Source organism: Caretta caretta, chromosome 2 (assembly GCF_965140235.1).
Source record: "Caretta caretta isolate rCarCar2 chromosome 2, rCarCar1.hap1, whole genome shotgun sequence".
Lineage (NCBI taxonomy): Eukaryota > Metazoa > Chordata > Testudines > Cheloniidae > Caretta > Caretta caretta.
The window spans coordinates 237,925,156-237,949,709 of NC_134207.1; the positions used below are offsets into that span (position 1 = coordinate 237,925,156).

At 45.8% G+C, this 24,554-nt stretch overlaps 1 protein-coding gene across 4 annotated transcripts in view; it reads right to left on the reverse strand.

Annotated features, from left to right (window-relative positions):
* Window positions 1–24,554, reverse strand: part of ODAD2 (outer dynein arm docking complex subunit 2) — a 205,434-nt gene that overhangs the window by 152,389 nt on the left and 28,491 nt on the right. For all 4 annotated transcript variants that reach the window (XR_007354920.2, XM_075125940.1, XM_048837795.2 and 1 more), the window contains exons 8-10: window positions 17,004–17,221; window positions 11,080–11,202; window positions 10,715–10,859 (exon numbers count right to left, since the gene is read on the reverse strand). Coding sequence is in view for 3 of the 4 variants with exons in the window: in XM_075125940.1 (XP_074982041.1) it covers window positions 10,715–10,859; window positions 11,080–11,202; window positions 17,004–17,221 (486 nt within the window). In the remaining variant the exon portion in view is untranslated. The remainder of the gene's footprint in view (window positions 1–10,714; window positions 10,860–11,079; window positions 11,203–17,003; window positions 17,222–24,554) is intronic.

The window sequence follows — 24,554 nt, forward strand, 5'->3', positions numbered from 1 at the left end:
GTTCAATGTACCCAACAGCCTCTAGAGAATTGTTTTGTTTAAGAATATCTACTTTCTAATGAATTTAAAAACGTGTGATATTGTGGTGTGTGTGTGTATATATGTATATATATATAAATACACAAATATATATATTATATATAAAACCACACACACAGGTATGCATCCTGAATTTTGGTAACAATACTGTTTGATGGACATGGATATTAAAATCCCTCCTTTCAAGTATTAATAATTTTCTGAGATTTTTTTGCACTCTGGTAATTCAAAATGGCTTCATACATACATACCTATTTGACCAGTTCATAGATATTAAGGTCAGAAGGGACCATTATGATAATCTAGTCTGACCTCCTACACAATGCAGGCCACAGAATCTCACCCACCCACTCCTGCAATAAACCTCTCACCTATGTCTGAGCTATTGAAGTCCTCAAATCATGGTTTAAAGACTTCAAGGTGCAGAGAATTCTCTAGCAAGTGACCCGTGCCCCATGCTACAGAGGAAGGAGAAAAACCTCCAGGGCCTCTTCCAATCTGCCCTGGAGGAAAATTCCTTCCCGACCCCAAATATGGCGATCAGCTAAACCCTGAGCATGTGGGCAAGATTCACCAGCCAGATACCCAGGACAGAATTCTCTGTAGTAACTCGGATCCCACCCCATCTAACATCCCATCACAGGCCTTTGGGCCTATTTACCAGGAATAGTTAAAGATCAGTTAATTGCCAAAATCATGTTATCCCATCATACCACCTCCTCCATAAACTTATCGAGTTTCATCTTGAAGCCAGATAGGTCTTTTGCCCCTACTGCTTCCCTTGGAAGGCTATTCCAAAACTCCATTCCTCTGATGGTTAGAAACCTTCATCTAATTTCAATTCTAAACTTCCTGATGGCCAGTTTATATCCATTTGTTCTTGTGTCCACATTGGTACTGAGATTAAATAATTCCTCTCCCTCTGGTATTTATCCCTCTGATATATTTATAGATAGCAATCATACCTCCCCTCAACCTTCTTTTGGTTAGGCGAAACAAGCCAAGCTCCTTGAGTCTCCTTTCATAAGACAGGTTTTCCATTCCTCGGATCATCTTAGTAGCCCTTCTCTGTACCTGTTCCAGTTTGAATTCATCCTTCTTAAACATGGGAGACCAGAACTGCGCACACTATTCCAGATGAGGTCTCACCAGTGCCTTGTATAATGGTACTAACACCTCCTTATCTCTACTGGAAATACCTCGCCTGATGCATCCCAAGACCGCATTAGCTTTTTTCATGGACATATCACATTGGCAGCTCATAGTCATCCGGTGGTCAACCAATACTCCAAGGTCCTTCTCCTCCTCCGTTACTTCTAATTGATGCGTCCCCAGCTTATAACTAAAATTCTTGTTATTAATCCCTAAATGCATGACCTTACACTTCTGACTATTAAATTTCATCCTATTACTATTACTCCAGTTTACAAGGTCATCCAGATCCTCCTGTATGATATCCAGGTCCTTCTCTAAATTGGCAATACCTCCCAGCTTTGTGTCATCCGCAAACTTTATTAGCACACTCTCACTTTTTGTGCCAAGGTCAGTAATAAAAATTAAATAAGCTTGGTCCCAAAACCGATCCCTGAGGAACTCCACAGGTAACCTCCCTCCAGCCTGACAGTTCACCTTTCAGTATGACCCGCTGCAGTCTCCCCTTTAACCAATTCCTTATCCACCGTTTAATTTTCATATTGATCCCCATCTTTTCCAATTTAGCTAATAATTCCCCATGTGGCACCGTATTAAACACCTTACTGAAATCTAGGTAAATTAGACCCACTGCATTTCCTTTGTCTAAAAAATCTGTTTCTCAAAGGAGGAGATCAGGTTGGTTTGGCAAGATTTACCTTTTGTAAAACCATGTTGTATTTTGTCCCAGTTACCATTGACTCAATGTCCTTAACTACTTTCTCCTTCAAAATTTTTTACAAGACCTTGCATACTACAGATGTCAAACTAACAGGCCTGTAGTTATCTGGATCACCTTTTTCCCCCCGTTTTAAGAATAGGAATTATGTTAGCAATTCTCCAGTCATACGGTACAACCCCTGAGATTACAGATTGATTAAAAATTCTTGCTAATGGGCTTGCAATTTCATGTGCCAATTCCTTTAATATTCTTGGATGAAGATTATCTAGGCCCCCCGATTTAGTCCCATTAAGCTGTTTGAGTTTCGCTTCTACCTCAGATATGGTAATATCTACCTCCATATCCTCATTCCCATTTGTCATATTACCATTATCCCTAAGCTCCTCATTAAAGACTGGGGCAAAGTATTTGTTTAGATATTGGGCCATGCCTAGATTATCCTTAACCTTCACTTCATCCTCAGTGTTTAGCGGTCCCACTTCTTTCTTTCTTTTCTTCTTATTTATATACCTATAGAACCTTTTACTATTGGTTTTAATTCCCTTTGCAAGGTTCAACTCTACTTGACTTTTAGCTTTTCTCACTTTATCCCTGTGTGTTCTGACCCCAACAAGGTAGCTTTCCTTGCTGATCTCTCCCATCTTCCACTCCCTGTATGCTTTCTGCTTTTTCTTAATCACCTCTTTGAGATGTTTGCTCATCCAGCTTAGTCTACAACTCCTGCCTATGAATTTTTTCCCCTTTCTTGGGATGCAGGCTTCCGATAGCTTCTGCAGCTTTGACGTGAAGTAATCCCAGGCCACCTCTGCCTTTAGAGCCATAAGTTCTCAGTCCAATCCACCTCCCTAACTAATTTCCTTAATTTTTGAAAGTCAGCCCTTTTGAAATCAAAAACCCTAGTTGCAGATTTTTGTTTATCCTTCCATTCAGTTTGAACTGAATTAGCTCATAATCACTTGAACCAAGATTGTCCCCTACAACCATTTCTTCTGAGGTCCTCACTACTCACATATAGAAAAAAAATTATTTACTGTAACTGTGGCTCTTTGAGATGTGATGCAGATGTGTATTCCACATAGGTGTGTGTGTGTGTCCAGCTCACTGGAGCCAGAGAATTTTGCCTAGCAGTACCTAGGCAAAAGTGTAGGAGGTGGCACTCATGTCTCGTGCTCATAGCCCCTCCCTGAGCAATATGAGGCAGCACCACCTTGACACTCACACCCAGTTTCTTAGCACCAAACACCTAGACACTGGACTCTGATGCAGAGGGTATGGAGGGTGGGTTGTGGACATCTCAAAGAACCATAGCTACAGTTAGTAATTTCTTCTTCTTTGAGTAGATGCAGCACTGTATTCTATTTTGGTGACTCAGAAGCAGTACCCACCCCAGGAGGCAGGGCTTGGGCTCTACTGAAACAAGGATTGCAGGACCGCCCTACCAAAACATGCTCTGGAAGACGCAGTAATGGCATAATGGTTCATAAATGTATGTATGGATGACCACATATCAGCCCTGCAAATTTCCAGTATTGAGATGTCACTAAGGAACACTATTGCTGTTGCTTGTGCTCTTACAGAATGAGCTCTCACTTGCTGAGGAGGTGTAGCAGAAATGATTTCATATGCAGTCTTGATACAGAGAGGAAGGGGTATGGGGAGTTGAATTGACAGCATGAGAAGTTCAGAGAACCAGCACTGCCTTGGCCATGCCAGGACAATAAGAATGAGCTTGGCTTGGTCCATCTACATCCACCTCCACCACTGCTCCCAAAGCCAGCAGAGAGTGAACCTGCTCGAGGGGCAGTATCTTGTGAAAGGGGTCCCTGAAGAGGGATGTGGAGTAAGGGTGGGGAGGAGGGACAGAAAGGAATTGGATGGCATCGCCTGATCGGACGGTGCTTAAGACCCAGCTGTCAGTGGTGATTGCACCCCAAGCACTGTGAAAGTGGGCCAGCCTGTCCCCAACAGAGGGGATGGGTAGAAGGAAGTAACAACTGGAACATTGCTCCAGACCAAGAAGTCAAAGTAGGTGTTGGGGGTGCAGGGTGCTGGGGAAGGCATGTTGACTGGCCAAACCCCAGATCCAACAGCTTCCTCCTATTGGATCTATGCCTCTTTCTGGGGTAGTCCTGCTGTCTTGAGAGAGGGAAAGACTGCTCAAATATATGCTGCAGATGATACTGCTGCTGCTGACTACAGTGGCACCTTTGAACTGTGAACATATGCCCCAAGGACCATATGGCAGCTCTAGACCCTTTGAAGGAGTCCAGAGTCTCTTCCGTTGTGTCCGAAAAAAGCACTTGGTCATCGAAGGGCAAATCCTCCATGGCCCGCTGCAATGCTCGAATTCTGCAGCCAGGAAGCCCTTCTAATGGTCATTGTTAATGCCATCACTCTGGCCAAAGTATCCAAGACATCCAGAGTGGACTGCAATGAAGTCTTAGCTACCAAGCAGCCTTCAGTGATAAAGTGCCCCAAATTTCTCCCTCAAGGCTTCGGATAGTTGGTCTGCAAACTTAGACATAGCTGTCCAGTTCACAAAGTGATATTTGGACAGCAGTGACTGCTGGTTAGCAATGCAAATCTGCAAGGATGACAAGGTGTAAATCTTCCTACCCATCAGGTCCATCCGTTTAGAGTTCTTATCCTTGGGAGTGGACTTAAATCTGCCTTGCTGGGCTCTATTGTTCACTGTGATTACAACCAGGGAATTTGGAGTCAGATGGGAGTAAAAACCCTCAAATCCCTGCACCAAAACAAAGTAGCATTTCTCCATGTGCTTTACAGTAGGAGTAACAAAGCTAGAGTGCTTCAGAGAAATTTAGAAGGCTCTAGGAGTGCACTGTTAATAGACAAGGCAACTCTCCCAGGGGCAGATGGCTTCAGGATATCCAACAACTTATGGGTATTCTCCTGCAGAAACTCCACTTGAATACCCAGGGAAGCACCCATGAGCCACAAAAGTTCCTGGTACACCTTGAAATCCTTCAGTACCCAAGAGGAGGAAGAGCCAGGCATTGCGGAATCGTCCAGGGACGAAGATGATGGGGTTAACTGTGCTAGAGCCAGATCCTGCTCCAGGACTGACAAGCCTGATTGGGACAACTCTGGAGGGGAAGGTTCACTGGTGCATGGGCCTGTGGCAGATGGATGGTGTCTGCCACAGACTTGCCCAGTAATCTCACCTTAGAGAAAGATGAGGAATTGGAGCTTCACTACCAAGGAGCATCCCACAGATCTCATGGCAGTCACTGGTATGGATATGGCATTGGTGGCCAGTAGGTGCTGAGACCCTCATCCCCACCATGAGACAAGCACCAATCCTTGTACCTATAGCACTCTATGAATAGCCCCCAATGTGGGTCAAGCAATGGGGGTGTGCAGGGGGAGAGAGAGAGAAAAAAGATCCCGACCTGGCCGTCAAGGAATCCCAGGATTTAGGGGATAAAGGTGGAGCCAGCCCTCAGGCTGTGAGTGACCAGTCTGACTCAGCTGTAGCCCAAAATGAAGAGGGAACTGGTGCTGATGGTGGGAACAGTACCACCGGCACCTAGTATACCTCCATTTCCATTGCTGGAAGCGGTGTCAACCTGGAAGTTGTCCACAGTGCAGAAGTGGAGAGTGGTGAGTGCTGCCACAGTAACATTGGCAGCGCCAACAGCAGGGGTGCCAAAGAAGTTTCTGGTGCCAAGAAGATCCCTTGTGCCAAGCCTAGCACCAGTCCCACTTCCACTGACTGTGGAAGGGAAACATGGTGGTGTGGTGCTAACAGGCCCACAGGTTCAGCCTACATAGCTGCTGGGGCTATAAATACCATAGCCCTGGCAAAGTCCTGGATCAAGGGAGAAGTAGGGATAGAAAAGCAGAGTAGGTCCACTGCCGTCTGATATGCCACTGGCAGGGAAACCACCAGTGCCAGCATCGCCCTTGTCATTACCTAACTCAACAGATGGCCTGGGGCCAGAACCAAAGCCAATGGTATGGGGTCTCTGACCTCCTTGTGCAGTACTGGGGAGTGGAAGATGGGACCTGCTCCATTCTGCACACCAGCATTCAGACCATACCAGCTTATGCGCCTTCTAGAGGAGGCATACGAATCCCCACAGGAGCTGGAGAAACAGTCTTATGTGACCGTTTCCTCAGTATACTTGATGGGGAGCAACTCCTGTCTTCAGAGAGGCACCAGCTCCAGAGTGCAAAACAGCAACATTTTCAGAACCCCAGGGCAACCCCTAATCCAACATAGGCTTCAATGCCAAAGCAAGCCACATGGCCTGTTTGAGGTGATTCCTCACCACCTTGGTCCATTTTGTGAACAATATGCAAATTTATGTGGGCTTCACCTAAGTACAGCAACCCCCATGTGTGAGGATCGTCGTTGGGGATCACTCCCCCACACGATGGACAATGTTTAAACCCTGCTGAGGGCATCGCTGGGCAAATACTTAATCTAAAGCTAACTAACACTAAGGGTACTAATTAACTATTGTGACAAAGTTCCTCCTCTGACTTGGTGGGTCCTGTGCTTATTGGCGGATTTGCTTGCCTCAGAGATTCATGTCAGCCCTCAGTTTGGCCACTTTTGCTAGCGGCTCAAACCTGCCATTCACTCAGCTAACCTCATCACTGGCCAGCCTGGGAAAAAGAAAGGAGAACAATCCCTGCAGTCTCTGCTGATCCACCATGTGGGTTGGGGAACAGCCCAGAGACCTTCCCCTCTAGTGGAACCCACAATCCAGGTCAACTCCTCCTGTGTCTGATCAGGAGTTGGGAGGTTTGGGGGGAACCTGGGCCCACCCTCTACTCCAGGCTCCAGCCCAGGGCCCTGTAGACTGCAGATGTCTAGAGTGCCTCCTGGAACAGCTGCACAACAGCTACAACTCCCTGGGCTACTTCCCCATGGCCTCCTCCCAACACCTTCTTTATCCTCACCACAGGATCTTCCTCCTGGTGTCTGATAATGCTTGTACTCCTCAGTCCTCCAGCAGTACACCTTCGCACTCTCAGCTCCTAGGGCTTCTTGCTCCCAGCTCCTTGCATGCCCACCACAAACTGAAGTGAGGTCCTTTTTAAACTCAGGTGCCCTGATTAGCCAGCCTGCCCTAATTGATTCTAGCAGCTTCTTAATTGGCTCCAGGTGTCCTAATTAGCTTGCCTGAATTTGTTCTAGCAAGTTCCTTCTTGTTCTGGAACTGCCCCGGTTACCTTACCCAGGGAAAATGGACCTGCTTAATCTGGGACTAATATATCTGACTTCTAACACTCTCCTGTAGCCATCTGGCCTGACCCTGTCACACTATATACAACTAGAAAAAGCCATTACGAAAAAGAGAGATTGTGAGGTTAGGAACCACAAAGAGCTCCGACTCCAGCCACAGGAGATAAGAAGGAATTGAGAGGGATTGAGGCAGTGCTGGCTCATATAGCTCGGGAGAGACTGTGAGCACGAGGTATGAGTGCTGCCTCCTATGGGTACTGGTAGTCAAAATTCTCTGGCTCTGGGGTGCTGTGTGCGCACACACACACACACACACCCATCCACCTACCCACCCCCCTAAAGGGAATACATGGCTGCATCCACTGAAAGAATAGGAGTATTATGCAGCAGCTGTATTATGTATATCAGGGCCCTTGTGAGAAGGGACGAGTTGTGAGTTACAATGCAAGGAGAAAAGATAGCAGTCTTGTCAGTATGAAGGTGGGTTCACAGGTTTGGATAAGGGTGGGGCTTATGGGAGACCAATGATAGTAATGCATTCCAAAGCCAAGACCCAGCCCCAGTTACCCCAAAGTTCAAATGCAAAACTGATAGCAGCATCCATCAGTGTAGATACATAGAAAGAAGTGGTCTGTTAAGGTAAACACAGCCCATACATTAACATCGGCATCCTGAACTACACTTAAAAGCAAATAGAAATAAGTGCATCATGCCAAGGATAAATGTAATATGCTCAACACCAGTAGCACCACTGAGCAAGCAAGATGCCACATTCTGCACAAGATTAAACTTCCAGGTGGTCTTTTAGGATAGCTCCAAATAGCAGGCAATATAAAGATCCAATCTAGAGGTGGGGAAGGCATAGAGAACCATGGCAATGGCTGTATACACCTGTGGAATTTTTTATGCATCCATTACTATAGCATCTATAGTAGATTCTACATACACAAATTAAAAGGTGTCTGTGAGAGATGGATTAGAAACTAGCTAAGAGACAGAGAGGAGTCAGTTAAACCTGCTGAGGATAGTGGTTAAAACACTGGAAACTGCTGAAGCTTTGATTACACTACATTAGTGGTATCACTGTTGCTAACAACTGATGGCACCAGTGGGAATTCTGTCCAATGATTTTTTAGAGTGGACAACGTTGTATACTTTATAGCAGGGGTTGGCAACCTATGGCACACATGCCAAAGATGGCACGCGAGCTGATTTTTAATGGCACGCTGCTGCCTGCCAGGTCCCAGTTGCCAGCCCCACTCAGCCCGCTGCCGAACCCAGGCTGGGACCCCGACAGGCAGCAGCGTGCCATTAAAAATCCTGCCCGCCCCCGCCCGCTCTTCTCTGCCCCCCCCCCCACCGCAGGGGCAGGGTGAAGAAGCTTGGTCCTGCCGGCTGCTGCTGCAGGGCAGGCAAGGTTCCCCCCCTCCCCCGCCATGCTGGGTTCCTGCCCCTCCTCCTCTCCCTCCCTGCCGCTGATCACCTGATGGCCCTTGCGAGGGAGGGGGATAAGCAGAGCAGGAGAAGAGGTGGGGATCAGGGCGTATCCCTTCCAGCCCCCTGCAGTGAGCTGCTCCGGGCAGGGGGCTGGGAGCACCCCCACGACCCTAGCCCACACCCCCAGTCCTCTGCCCTGACTCCTGCACCCCCCACACATACCCAACCCCCCATGCCCTGACTCCTGCACCCTCCCACACACACCCAGCCCTCTGCCCTGACCCCTGTACCCCCCACAACCCCAGCCTTGACTCCAGCACCCCCCATGCCCTGACTCCTGCACCCCCTCACATGCTCCCAGCCCTCTGCCCTGACTCCTGCACCCTCCTCACCCCCTCCCCCAGCCCTCTGCCCTGATCCTGGCACCCCTAACCCACCCCAGCCCTCTGCCCTGACCCCAGCACCCCCCATACACCCCAGCCTCCTGCCCTGACCTCTGCACCCCCCCATGACCCCAGCCTTTACTCCAGCCCCCCCACACATACCCAGCCCCCGCACACCCCATGCCCTGACTCCTGCACCCTCCTCATACACCCCCTGCCCTGACTCCTGCACCTCCCACACACTATGCCCTGACTCTTGCACCCCCCACATTCTCACCCCACCCTAAGCACCAAAGGGAGCTCCTGCACCACCACCCCCAGATTCCTGCCTGTACCCCTCGCACCAAATGGGAGCTGCCCAGGTAAGCACTCCACACCCAAACCTCCTGCCCCAATCCTGAGCCCCTTCCCTCATTTTAGCTCCTGGCCAGACCCTGCATCCCAACCCCCAGCCTGCTCCTTCACCCCCAGACCTGTGCTCAGTGCACTTCCACCCTCAGTTCAGTGCAAAGAGAGAGGAAGAGAATGGGCTAGAACAAGGGAGAAGGTAGGTACCCACTCTATGTGGGCAGGGCTGGGATCCCAGGCTGGCAGCAGGCTGAGCAGGGCTGGCAGCCGGGACCCTGGCTGGCAGGAGCCGGCAGACAGAACTCCAGATTGGCAGCGGGCTGAGTGGCAGCAGGCTGAGCTGCTTAGCTCACTGCCGGTCTGAGGTCCCGGCCGCCGGTCCCACTCAGCCTGCTGCCAGTTTGGGGTTCCGGCTGCCAGCCACTTGCCAGCCGGGGTCCTGGCCGCAGGCCCCGCTCAATCTGCTGCCGGCCTAGGTGAACGGAAACCCAGGCTGGCAGTGGGCTGAGCAGGCCGGCAGCGTAAGATCAGCATTTTAATTTAATTTTAAATGAAGCTTCTTAAACATTTTGAAAGCCTTGTTTACTTTACATATGACAATAGTTTAGCTATATAATATATAGACTTCTAGAGAGAGACCTTCTAAAAAACGTTAAAATGTATTACTGGCACGCTAAATCTTAAATTAAAGTGAATAAATGAAGACTCGGCACACCACTTCTGAAAGGTTGCCGACCCCTGCTTTATAGTTTTATTAAAAAAAACAAAAACAAATACTCCTATGCCAATTATTAGTAAATTATATTATTTAAATTCTCTGATAAGCTTGTAAAGGAATTCTCCCTGAGGGAAACACATAATTGGCTTAAAAGTGCCATGGAATGGTTTATTTTTTATTATGTAAAACATCAACAGCATTATAAATATGTATATGCTACTATATATTTTCAACAACAGTCATCATTTTTTTTTTTTTTTGCTTTGGGAGACTCTTATTTGTCAGACAATTTCTTTTCAGCTAACAAACATTTGACATGATGCACGACAACATTAGGGTTACTTCAGTAATGCATTAATCACAGTTGATAGACTTTAGGCAAAGTATTCTAATTTAATAAAAATTCTTGAAAGTTGTTATCCACATAAAAAAATATCTTGGAATACTGCAACTCAAATTCAAAACAAACAACAATAATTCATAAAGAAGAAATCATTTAAGTTTTAAACAACATCAAATAGACTAATTCAGGGGACTTATACTCCAAAAAGAGCAAATAAAAAAGTCTGAGAAAGGGGAGGAAGATAAGAATGTCCAGAGTTTCAGAATCTCAATATGTGAGTTAATTAGCTAAATTTCAATACCTGAGTCTTCAGCATTTTTTATAATAAAAGAACTGTTAAAATTGATTTGCTTACCTTTATGTATTTTACTAGTTTCTGAATTTGCCAGTATTCGGATGGCAAATCAGTGTTTCCTTCCTGGTGACGTTCAGGCTGCTTTTCATCTTCCTCACTCTCAGAGGAACTTTGACTAATTTCATCAGATTTTTCTGACACTTTACTAGCAACAAAAAGACAATCACTTACTTTAAGTATTTATTGACTAATGTAAACAGACACAGGTATAATAAATTGGACAAGATTTTTCTCATTTTAAACTTAATTAGAAAAAAAACACTCATAATTCGATTTACCAGCTATTGAACAAGATTACAATTACTGTAGGTGCTAAAAAATAGGACAAGAATGGAATTAAAGGGAGAAAAATGAATATGCTATACCGTTTTGAAACTGATTGTCCTTTAATAGGTCCAGGGGAAAGGATATTGGCTTTTTTCTTGCTTTCTGGAACAATAGCTCTGTTTTCTTTTTCTTCTTTGATAACTTCATTTGCAGCTTTGTCACTGAAAATATTTGTTTTTGTTAAACATCTTATTTTACAGTTCAAAATATTGTATCTGGTCTTCAATATCTGCACAATATCAGTATACAAATGTGTGTAAATTAATCTGTGTAATGATCTTCATTAAGAAGTTACACTCTGTTTAAATTGATCAACTCTGCTGCACAGTATGATAATTGAAGTATTTTTTCCACAGTACATTTTCAGTGGGATTAAATAGAAAGAGAGTATTATAAAAATTAGCAGCAGAAGTTGTTGGATTTGAAATGAAAAGATTTTATTTAGGTGCCTAAATTTCTATTCAGACACAGTTTTGAGGATTCATAGCATACCAAGAATTGTCTAAACAAGATACAGTACAACTTCACTGATTATTATTTGTTTGTTTTCGGTAGAGCCGAGTTTATACTTGCTGATTCCTCACGCAAGGTTCAGTCCTTGCCCCCAAAAAGTTTACCTCATAAAAAACAAAAAAAAAAGACAATCAGTAGGGAAGGAGGTATGGGTCAACATTTTCAAACCTGGTTTCCTAAAGTTAGGCTTCTAAATCCAAATTTAGGCATCTAAATAAAATGGCCTGATTTTCAAGGTACAGTGGACCGGCAATTCTCATTGATTCAGACAGAATTTGTGGTTGCTCAACACTTCCAAAAAATCAGGCAACTTACACTTAAGTATGCAAATCAAGATTTAGGTGCCTAAATTCAGGCATCCAGAGTTGAAAATTTTGGCTACAACATAAGTAAAACAGTCAATGTTTTAATTGGCCAAATAAAATTCTAAACACTTTTTTTTCATTTTGTGAGATATATAAATCACCTATGCAAATCAGCATGTAGGCATTGCAACAGAAGTTGTCCTTTAGGAAGACCTGAATGAGAAGAGGGTAGGAGCCTTCTCAGTTTGCTAATCTGTAGTTCAATAATCTCATCAAGACAAAAACCAAACAAAACATAGCATTCTTTTTCTCAACAAAGTTAATAATATCTCACTGATTATCCTATTTATAGATTCATAGGTTCCAAGGCCAGAAGGGATCATTCTGATACTCTAGTCTGATCCGCTGTATGACACAGGCCACACAACTCCCCCAAAATCATTCCATTTGAACTAGAACATATTTTTTTTTTAAAAAATCAAATTTTGATTTAAAAATTGCCAGTGATGGAAAATTCAGCACAACCCTTGGTAAATTGTTCCAATAGTTAATTACCCTCACTGTTAAAAATGTACACCTTATTTCCAGTCTGAATTTGTCTAGCTTCAACTTCCAGCCATTGGATCACATTATACCTTTCTCCACTACTCTAAAGAACTCTGGGTAGAGACCGTTGAATCGTGGAAGTCAATGAATGGCTATGCAGGTGGTGTCGGAGAGAAGGCTTTGGATTCTTTGACCATGGGATGGTGTTCCAAGAAGGAGGAGTGCTAGGCAGAGACAGGCTCCACCTAACGAAGAGAGGGAAGAAAATCTTCGCAAGCAGGCTGGCTAACCTAGTGAGGAGGGCTTTAAACTAGGTTCACTGTGGGAAGGAGACCAAAGCCCTGAGGTAAGTGGGGAAGTGGGATACCGGGAAGAAGCACGAGCAGGAGCGCGCGAGAGGGCAGGGCTCCTGCCCCATACTGAGAAAGAGGGACGATCAGCGAGTTATCTCAAGTGCCTATACACAAATGTAAGAAGCCTGGGAAACAAGCAGGGAGAACTGGAAGTCCTGGCACAGTCAAGGAATTATGATGTGATTGGAATAAGAGAGACTTGGTGGGATAAATCACATGACTGGAGTACTGTCATGGATGGATATAAACTGTTCAGGAAGGACAGGCAGGGCAGAAAAGGTGGGGGAGTTGCACTGTATGTAATGGAGCAGTATGACTGCTCCGAGTTCAAGTATGAAACTGTAGAAAAACCTGAGTGTCTCTGGATTAAGTTTAGAAGTGTGAGCAACAAGGGTGATGTCGTGGTGGGAGTCTGCTATAGACCACTGGACCAGGGGGATGAGGTGGATGAGGCCTTCTTCCGGCAACTCACAGAAGTTACTAGATCGCAGGCCCTGGTTCTCATGGAAGACTTCAATCACCCTGATATCTGCTGGGAGAGCAATACAGCGGTGTACAGACAATCCAGGAAGTTTTTGGAAAGTGTAGGGGACAATTTCCTGGTGCAAGTGCTGGAGGAATCAACTAGGGGCAGAGCTCTTCCTGACCTGCTGCTCACAAACAAGGAAGAATTAGTAGGGGAAGCGAAAGTGGATGGGAACCTGGGAGGCAGTGACCATGAGATGGTCAAGTTCAGGATCCTAACACAGGGAAGAAAGGAGAGCAGCAGAATACGGACCCTGGACTTCAGAAAAGCAGACTTTGACTCCCTCCGGGAACTGATGGGCAGGATCCCTGGGAGAATAACATGAGGGGGAAAGGAGTCCAGGAGAGCTGGCTGTATTTTAAAGAATCCTTATTGAGGTTACAGGGACAAACCATCCCAATGTGTAAAAAGAACAGTAAATATGGCAGACGACCAGCTTGGATTAATAGTGAAATCCTTGCTGATCTTAAACACAAAAAAGAAGCTTATAAGAAGTGGAAGATTGGACAAATGACCAGGGAGGAGTATAAAAATATTGCTCAGGCATGCAGGAGTGAAATCAGGAAGGCCAAATCACACTTGGAGTTGCAGCTAGCAAGGGATGTTAATAGTAACAAGAAGGTTTCTTCAGGTATGTTAGCAACAAGAAGAAAGTGAAGGAAAGTGTGGGCCCCTTACCGAATGAGGAAGGCAACCTAGTGACGGAGGATGTGGAAAAAGCTAATGTACTCTATGCTTTTTTTGCCTCTGTATTCACGAACAAGGTCAGCTCCCAGACTACTGCACTGGGCAGCACAGTATGGGGAGGAGGTGACCAGCCCTCTGTGGAGAAAAGTGGTTCGGGAGTATTTAGAAAAGCTGGATGAGCACAAGTCCATGGGGCCAGATGCACTGCATCCGAGGGTGCTAAAGGAGTTGGCAGATGTGACTGCAGAGCCATTGGCCATTATCTTTGAGATCTCATGGCGATCGGGGGAAGTCCCGGACGATTGCAAAAAGGCTAATGTAGTGCCCATCTTTAAAAAAGGGAAGAAGGAGGATCCTGGGAACTACAGGCCAGTCAGCCTCACCTCAGTCCCTGGAAAAATTATGGAGCAGGTCCTCAAGGAATCAATTCTGAAGCACTTAGAGGAGAGGAAAGTGATCAGGAACTGTCAGCATGGATTCACCAAGGGCAAGTCATGCCTGACTAATCTAATTGCCTTCTATGATGAGATAACTGGCTCTGTGGATGAAGGGAAAGCAGTGGACATGTTGTTCCTTGACTTTAGCAAAGCTTTTGACATGGTCTCCCACAGTATTCTTGCTAGTAAGTTAAAGAAGTATGGGCTGGATGAATGGACTATAAGGTGGATAGAAAGCTGGCTAGATCATCGGGCTCAACAGGTAGTGATCAATGGCTCCATGTCTAGTTGGCAGCTGGTATCAAGAGGAGTGCCCCAAGGGTCGGTCCTCGGGCTGGTTTGGTTCAATATCTTCATTAATGATCTGGAGGATGGTGTGGATTGCACCCTCAGCAAGTTTGCAGATGACACTAAACTGGGAGGAGAGGTAGATACACTGGAGGGGGTAGGGATAGGATACAGAGGGCCCTAGACAAATTAGAGGATTGGGCCAAAAGAAATCTGATGAGGTTCAACAAGGACAAGTGCAGAGTCCTGCACTTAGGATGGAAGAATCCCATGCACCGCTACAGACTAGGGACTGACTGGCTCGGCAGCAGTTCTGCAGAAAAGGACCTGGGGTTACAGTGGACGAGAAGCTGGATATGAGTCAACAGTGTGCCCTTATTGCCAAGAAGGCCAATGGCATTTTGGGATGTATATGTAGGGGCATTGCCAGCAGTTCGAGGGACGTGATCGTTCCCCTCTATTCGGCATTGGTGACGCCTCATCTGGAGTACTGTGTCCAATTTTGGGCCCCACACTACAAGAATGATGTCGAAAAATTGGAAAACGTTCAGCGGAGGGCAACAAAAATGATGAGGGGACTGGAACACATGAGTTATCAGGAGAGGCTGAGGGAACTGGGATTGTTTAGTCTGCGGAAGAGAAGAATGAGGGGGGATTTGATAGCTGCTTTCAGCTACCTGAAAGGGGGTTCCAAAGAGGATGGATCTAGACTGTTCTCAGTGGTATCTGATGACAGAACAAGGAGTAATGGTCTCAAGTTGCAGGGGGGATATTTAGGTTGGATATTAGGAAAAACTTTTTCACTAGGAGGGTGGTGAAACACTGGAATGCGTTAGCTAGGGAGGTGGTGGAATCTCCTTCCTTTGAGGTTTTTAAGGTCGGGCTTGACAAAGCCCTGGCTGGGATGATTTAGTTGGGGATTGGCCCTGCTTTGAGCAGGGGGTTGGACTAGATGACCTCCTGAGGTCCCTTCCAACCCTGATATTCTAGGATTCTATGATTATCAAATATTTGTTCCCCATATAGGCACTTACAGGCTGTAATCAAGTCACCTCTTAACCTTCTCTTTGTTAAACTAACTAGATTGAACTCTTTGAGTCCATCACTATAAGACGTTTTCTAATCTTATAATTCTTCTCCTGGCTCTTCTCTGAACCCTCTCCAATTTATCAACATACTTCTTGAATTGTGGGCACCAGAACTGGACACATTGTTCCAGTAATAGTTGCGCTAGTGCCAAACATAGAGGTAAAATAACCTCTCCACTCCTACTTGATATACCCCTCTTTATGCATCCCAGGATCACATTAGCCCTCTTGGCCACAGTGTCGCACTAGGGTCTGCCAACGTGGACCTCTTTACAGGATCACTCTCATATTATGCAGTATCAGAATAAATAATTAAAACTAAACAGCTGTTAAAACTGATTGTGTGTTGTCCTTGTCCCATCCTAACTAGCAAAAGCCTTGACTGTCAGCATTACAGCTCAACCAATCAGGAAGCAGAAAGCAAGATCTGTCAGTTGCTGTACTTATGCCCCCATCCAGCCACTTTCTTTCATTGGTTTGCTTCCTGCATGCTGGAACCATGGAACACTAATTACCTCTTCTTCCTGTTCTACTAGCCCTTTTCCTTTCTTCTTTCCTTGTAGAAGAAGAAAAAGACTGAAGGAAGAATGAAAGAGACAAAAGGAGGGGGGGAAGAATAAAGAGTTCATGAAGAGAAGCAACAAGGAACACCATTCCTCTTCTACTTTTCATAGTCCCAGCATCTTTACTGTAAGTAAACTCTCTTCTGGGTTTTCTACTGCTTGCTGTGTCCAGTGTTAGCCAAGATTATTGCCATATAGGTTAGGAGAAGTGTGTTGTAGGACAAGGGAAGCTTACTTACTGCAATATGGTTTATTATAGTCCTCTTCTCTCCTCAGAAAGTGTTGCTTGGAATAGGTTGTCTATTCCTTCCTGCCTTAGAAAGAACTTGTAATTGAGGGAAATGGCTGAATTGAGGCTCAAGTACTGCAGATGACTGCAAAATCTTGCTGCCTCCTTCCTGACAGGTGGAGCGCCATCATGATGACATTCCAGGCTGCTGTCAGATAGGATGGCAGAAAAGGACTATAAGAAACTGGATTACAAGTGAGCAATCTTCCCTTAAAATGTTTTATAGGAGCAGGTCCCTGAATTTTATTTTGTATTTGTTTAGTTTATTTTCAATTTAAAAAAAAACAGACATACACTGCTAATTCAGACTAATGATTTGGAAACACAAAGTCTACTGTAAAACTCAGTTTTTCAAATAACTACATACTCCTGGGAACCAGTGAGCCCAACGTTCTTCCACTTCAGAGATGGTTCTAATTTCTTGTCAATGGGTTTGCTTTTTACAAGAGGACTCTTGGTCTTCTCAAACACATTCTTTTCTGAATCATTGTAAATCTTCTGGGATTGGCCTGAATCCTCAGCATCAACTATTTCCATATGGTGATAATGCTTTTCATACGTTGGTTCTTCAGAAAAAGTATAATCCTATAAAAAATGGAGAAATGGTTTGTCAATCATATTGCCACATGAAAAATACACATTAAAATAAGTTATAAGAAGAAATCCCAGGATACGTTACTTTAACAATTATATATGGCATATGCAGAACTTCAAATGCATTCTATTGTGTACATTTAAATTGCCTTTCAAAGAATGCAGTATCCATATTAATTTGAAAATTCCGAGGGTGAATACATTTGCCACCATATACAAACTGAAATGTATTTAAAAACAAAGTTATAAGCTAAATTTAGAAATTCTTGAACTTACTCTAAAGGTGCATTTTTTCCCATTGCTAATCTGCGACACCAGCAGTACTACAGAATCCAATTTCAAACCAGTTTTAATAGTCCAGTTTTGCAAACTCTCTCACTCTGCTTTCAACAGACTACTTGTATAAGGGCTATTTTCATGAGTAAAGCATTTGCAGGATCAGGTCCTTAGTTTTTAATCTTTAATTAGAAATAAAATAATCCACTCTGTGAATGAGTGCTGATCCCTACTTGGACAGTGAGGCTTGAAACACTGGCTCATATCTCAAGAATACATCCAACTCTACCACATGGTGTGGAGTGTTTGTTGCCATTATAAAATATGCTATCCCCCACAAAAATTATGTTACAAATAAGTTAATTAATATGCTGATTAAAAAAATTAACATACTAACTTGAAACCAAAGTAAAATTAATATAAATATTTTCTCTTTATATTTTTTCTGTTTTGCCTCTGAAGTGTGTTCCGGTACAATCTCATGTAGGGAGCTGAATGGCCTTACAAAACCAACAATTGGCTCTGTCTAGTACCAGGGTTTTTCAAAGCATCAACAACAGAACACCTACTGCCTCTTGTGAACTCTTATTTCCTACTGGACTATTCAGCTTTGACAGGAAAGATAACTTATGCTCTTTCATTATTATTATTCCAGCTGTCACTAACATGTATCCAAGCAGTGACATTATTTTATGGACCTGGTCCAAGGCAGTTTTAAAGAGACTGTCAAAGTGTGGCCTGCCTCCTGTTAGTCTGTGATCGGAATTAACTGTCCCATGCATGCTGACCCAAATGTCTAACACTTAGCTAACTCATGTTAACTAACACATTTTAAAAATGTAATCTAGACAAAGTAGATTGCCTTTAACACATGCTAAAATGGTCAAGTTAAAGCCTGGGGGGAATCCTAGTCAGGCCATAACTTAACCATTTTAGCACATGTTAAAGGCAGTATGCTTCTTACAGCTAACCTGTGGTAACATCTTTAACATTGACTCTAACATCACACCTTTAAATGTTAGTCTAGACAAGGCCAATAAGGCAATACAAAAGCTGATTAGCTTTGCAATATATGTGAGGTAATGAACTCTTTGAAGCTATTCCTCACTGTCGAAAATGCATAAAAAAAAAGTTACCTTCCTCTCGTAACTGTTGTTCTTCGAGATGTGTTGCATATGTCTATTTCGATAGGTGTGTGTGTGTGCGTGCCGCATGCACGATCATCGAAAGGTTTTTCCCGTAGCGGTACCCATCAGGTCAGCTGTGGAGCCCCCTGGAGTGGTGCCTTAATGGCAGTGTATATAGGTCTCTGCCAACCTGCCACCTGCTCAGTTCCTTCTTGCTGGAATACTCCAACAGAGGGGAGGCAGGTGGGATTTGGAATGGACCTGAGCAACACATCTCGAAGAACAACAGTTACGAGAGGTAGGTAACCGTTTTTTCTTCAAGTGATTGCTCATGTGAATTCCAATAAGTGACTCCCAAGCAGTTTCCCCAGAAGAGGGGTCGGAGTTCACCTGATTGCTGAATGCAGGACTGCCCTGCCAAAGGCTGTATCGTCCCTCGCCTATTGGGTGATGGCATAGTGCAACGTGAAGGTGTGGATGGAAGACCATGTTGCTATCTTGCATATGTCCTGGATAGCGACCTGCACAAGGAATGCTGCGGACGAAGCCTGCGCTTTTGTGGAGTGCTCCGTCAGCGGAGGGGCTGGAATCTTAGCTAGCTCATAGCACGTTCTGATGCAGGACATGATCCACGATGAAATGCGCTGGGACGAAATAGGAAGCCCCTTCATTCTCTCTGCTATTGCAATAAAGAGCTGTGGTGACTTATAAAACGGCTTTGTGCACTTGATGTAGAAGGCTAGGGCTGCCTGACATCCCAAGAATGAAGCATTCGCTCTGTTACTGGCATGTAGCTTAGGGAAGAACACAGGTAAAAATATGTCGAGGTTCACAAGCTGGAATAATGAAACTGGGACACTACCTTTGGTAGAAATGACTGTACAGGGGGGCTCGGAAGTCAGCGCTCTGAGCTCGGAGACCCTTCAGGCCGTGGTTATGGCCACCAGAAAGGCCACCTTCCAGGAAAGTTCCCTGAGGGAGTCAGAGACTGCTTTTCTGAAGTCCAGAGGGAAGGTTGCCATGGGCTCAAAAGGGGGCCTCATGAGCGTAGACAGGACCATCCTGTCAATCCAGGAAGTTTTTGGAAAGTATAGGGGACAATTTCCTGGTGCAAGTGCTGGAGGAATCAACTAGGGGCAGAGCTCTTCTTGACCTGCTGCTCACAAACAAGGAAGAATTAGTAGGGGAAGCGAAAGTGGATGGGAACCTGGGAGGCAGTGACCATGAGATGGTCGAGTTCAGGATCCTGACACAGGGAAGAAAGGAGAGCAGCAGAATACGGACCCTGGACTTCAGAAAAGCAGACTTTGACTCCCTCCGGGAACTGATGGGCAGGATCCCTGGGAGAATAACATGAGGGGGAAAGGAGTCCAGGAGAGCTGGCTGTATTTTAAAGGATCCTTATTGAGGTTGCAGGAACAAACCATCCCGATGTGTAGAAAGAATAGTCGATATGGCAGGCAACCAGCTTGGCTTAACAGTGAAATTATTGCTAATCTTATTAAACACAAAAAAGAAGCTTATAAGAAGTGGAAGATTGGACAAATGACCAGGGAGGAGTATAAAAATATTGCTCAGGCATGCAGGAGTGAAATCAGGAAGGCCAAATCACACTTGGAGTTGCAGCTAGCAAGGGATGTGAAGAGTAATAAGAAGGGTTTCTTCAGGTATGTTAGCAACAAGAAGAAGTTCAAGGAAAGTTTGGGCCCCTTACTGAATGGGGGAGGCAACCTAGTGACAGAGGATGTGGAAAAAGCTAAAATACTCAATACTTTTTTTGCCTCTGTCTTCACGAACAAGGTCAGCTCCTAGACTACTGAACTGGGCAGCACAGTATGGGGAGGAGGTGACCAGCCCTCTGTGGAGAAAGAAGTGGTTCAGGACTATTTAGAAAAGCTGGACGAGCACAAGTCCATGGGGCCGGATGCACTGCATCCAAGGGTGCTAAAGGAGTTGGCGGATGTGACTGCAGAGCAATTGGCCATTATCTTTGAAAACTCATGGTGATCGGGGGAGGACCCAGATGACTAGAAAAAGGCTAATGTAGTGCCCATTTTTAAAAAAGGGAAGAAGGAGGATCCTGGGAACTACAGGCCAGTCAGCCTCACCTCAGTCCCTGGAAAAATCATGGAGCAGGTCCTCAAAAGGAATGAATTCTGAAGCACTTAGAGGAGAGGAAAGTGATCAGGAATAGTCAGCATGGATTCACCAAGGGCAAGTCATGCCTGACTAATCTAATTGCCTTCTATGACGAGATAACTGGCTCTGTGGATGAGGGGAAAGCAGTGGAGATGGTATTCCTTGACTTTAGCAAAGCTTTTGACATGGTCTCTCACAGTATGCTTGCCAACAAGTTAAAAGAAGTATGGGCTGGATGAATGGACTATAAGGTGGATAGAAAGCTGGCTAGATCATCGGGCTCAACAGGTAGTGATCAATGGCTCCATGTCTAGTTGGCAGCTGGTATCAAGAGGAGTGCCCCAAGGGTCGGTCCTCGGGCTGGTTTGGTTCAATATCTTCATTAATGGTCTGGAGGATGGTGTGGATTGCACCCTCAGCAAGTTTGCAGATGACACTAAACTGGGAGGAGAGGTAGATACACTGGAGGGTAGGGATAGGATACAGAGGGCCCTAGACAAATTAGAGGATTGGGCCAAAAGAAATCTGATGAGGTTCAACAAGGACAAGTACAGAGTCCTGCACTTAGGATGGAAGAATCCCATGCACTGCTACAGACTAGGGACCGAGTGGCTAGGCAGCAGTTCTGCAGAAAAGGACCTGGGGTTACAGTGGACGAGAAGCTGGATATGAGTCAACTGTGTGCCCTTGTTGCCAAGAAATCTAACGGCATTTTGGGCTGTATAAGTAGGATCATTGCCAGCAGATCGAGGGACTATTTGGCATTGGTGAGGCCTCATCTGGAGAACTGTGTCCAATTTTGGGCCCCACACTACAAGAAGGATGTGGAAAAATTGGAAATGGTCCAGTGGAGGGCAACAAAAATGATTAGGGGGCTGGAGCACATGACTTATGAGGAGAGGCTGAGGGAACGGAGATTGTTTAGTCTGCAGAAGAGAAGAATGAGGGGGGATTTGATAGCTGCTTTCAACTACCTGAAAGGGGATTCCAAAGAGGATGGATCTAGACTGTTCTCAGTAGTACCATATGACAGAACAAGGAGTAATGGTTTCAAGTTGCAGTGGGGGAGGTTTTGGTTGGATATTAGGAAAAACTTTTTTCACTAGGAGGGTGGTGAAGCACTGGAATGGGTTACCTGGAGAGGTGGTGGAATCTCCTTCCTTTGAGGTTTTTAAGGTCAGGCTTGACAAAGCCCTATCTGGGATGATTTAGTTGGGGATTGGTCCTGCTTTGAGCAGGGGGTTGGACTAGATGACCTCCTGAGGTCCCTTCCAACCCTGATATTCTATGATTCTATGACCAGGTTGAGATTGCACTGGGGAATGAGCTGCCACGCCTGGGGATAAAGCCTGTCCAAGCCCTTGAGAATCCACCATGGGATTCCCGAAGACTGACCTACCCTGGGTGGAAGGCTGAAATGAGAGCCAGGTGTACCTTGAGAGATGATATTGCCAACCCCTGCTGCATGAGGTACAGTAGGTATTCCAAAATAAGGGGAATTGATGCTTGCTGCGGAGGGTTGCCCATCTGCAGAAACCAGACGGAAAATCGCTTCCACTTTGGCAGGTACGTGGCATGAGTGGAGGGTTTCCTACTTCCCAGCCGAACTTCCCTAACTGAGTCAGAACACTGACGATCTAGCAAGTTCAACCATGGAGTTTCCAAGCCATGAGGAGGAGAGACTCCAGGTTGGGATGTTGTAGACAGCCGTGGTCCTGTGTGATGGGGGCCAGGCACATGGGGAAGGGCTACTGGTCTGTCCACTGAAAGGTTCAACAGTATGGTGAACCAGTGCTGGCGGGGCCACACTGGCGCTATGAGGATCAAGGAAGTCCTGTCCCGGCGAGCCTTGAGGAGGACTTTGTGTATGAGAGGGAAGGGTGGGAATGCATACAGCTGATGATTCGTCCATGAAAGGTGAAAGGCTTCTGCAGCGGAGCCTGGGCTGTAGTTCAGAAAGGAGCAGAACTGCTGGCACTTTCTGTTGCTCTGCATTGCAAACAGGTCTGGGTGGGGAAAGCCCCACCTCTGGGAAATCGAGAGCACGATGTCCACCTGGAGGGACCATTCTTGACTGTGAAACGAACGGCTGAGGCTATCAGCTAGCCCATTTTGCACTCCCAGAAGGTATGACGCCTCTAGGTGTATCAAATGGGCGATGCAAAAGTCCCACAGCCTGAGAGCTTCCTGGCACAGGGGAGAGGAGTGAGCACCACCCTGTTTGTTTATATACAACATCACTGTGGTGTTGTCAGTCATCACCGACACACATGCACCCTGAAGGTGGGCCTGGAACACTTGGCATGCCAGACGAACTGCCCTCAGCTCCCTTACATTGATGTGCAGCGATAGTTCTGCATGGGACCGTAGGCCTTAGGTTCTGATATTGCCCAGGTGCACTCCCCAACTGAGCGCCGAGGCATCCATGACCAGCGATAGCGTAGGTTGGGGTTTGGCAAAGGGTACTCCCCACAGACCACTTGTGGCTGTAGCCACCAGCAGATAGACTTGAGAATGCAAGGAAGGAGGATAACTATTCTGTCCAGTGGGTCCCTGCTGGGCCTGTGCACCTGCGCCAACCACGCCTGGAGGGGCCAAAGGCGCAATCAGGTGTGCTGGACCATGTCTATGCAACTGCCATATGCCCCAGTAGTTTCATGCAATTTCTGGCTATCGTTGTGGGGACTGGCAAAGGTTCTTGATTATATCTGAGTGCTTGGAAGTGCAGCTTGGGCAGGAAAGCCCTGGCTTGCATGGAGTCCAAGAGAGCTCCTATGAATTCTATTCTCTGCGTCGGAGCTAGTGTGGATTTGGGCATGTTCAATATGAGGCCCAGCCTGAGGAAGGTGGCCTGAGCCACAAACATATGCTCCTCCGCCTGTGCTTGCGATATGGACTTGATTTCCAGGTATGGGAAAACTTGCATCTGACATTAGTGTAGGAAGGCTGCCAGGACCGCCATACATTTCGTGAATCATAGAATATCAGGGTTGGAAGGGACCTCAGGAGGTCATCTAGTCCAACCCCCTGCTCAAAGCAGGACCAATCCCCAATTAAATCATCCCAGCCAGGGCTTTGTTAAGCCTGACCTTAAAAACTTCTAAGGAAGGAGATTCTACCACCTCCCTAGGTAACGCATTCCAGTTTTTCACCACCCTCCTAGTGAAAAAGTCTTTCCTAATATCCAACCTAAACCTCCCCCACTCCAACTTGAGACCATTACTCCTTGTCCTGTCCTCTTCTACCACTGAGAATAGTCTAGAACCATCCTCTCTGGAACCACCTCTCAGGTAGTTGAAAGCAGCTATCAAATCCCCCCTCATTCTTCTCTTCTGCAGACTAAACAATCCCAGTTCCCTCAGCCTCTCCTCATAAGTCATATGTTCCAGACCCCTAATCATTTTTGTTGCCCTTTGCTGGACTCTCTCCAATTTATCCACATCCTTCTTGTAGTGTGGGGCCCAAAACTCAACACAGTACTCCAGATGAGGCCTCACCAATGTCGAATAGAGGGGAACGATCACGTCCCTCGATCTGCTGGCAATGCCCCTACTTATACATCCCAAAATGCCATTGGCCTTCTTGGCAACAAGGGCACAGTGCTGACTCATATCCAGCTTCTCGTCCACTGTCACCCCTAGGTCCTTTTCCGCAGAACTGCTGCCTAGCCATTCGGTCCCTAGTCTGTAGCTGTGCATCGGGTTCTTCCTTCCTAAGTGCAGGACCCTGCACTTATCCTTACTGAACCTCATCAGATTTCTTTTGGCCCAATCCTCCAATTT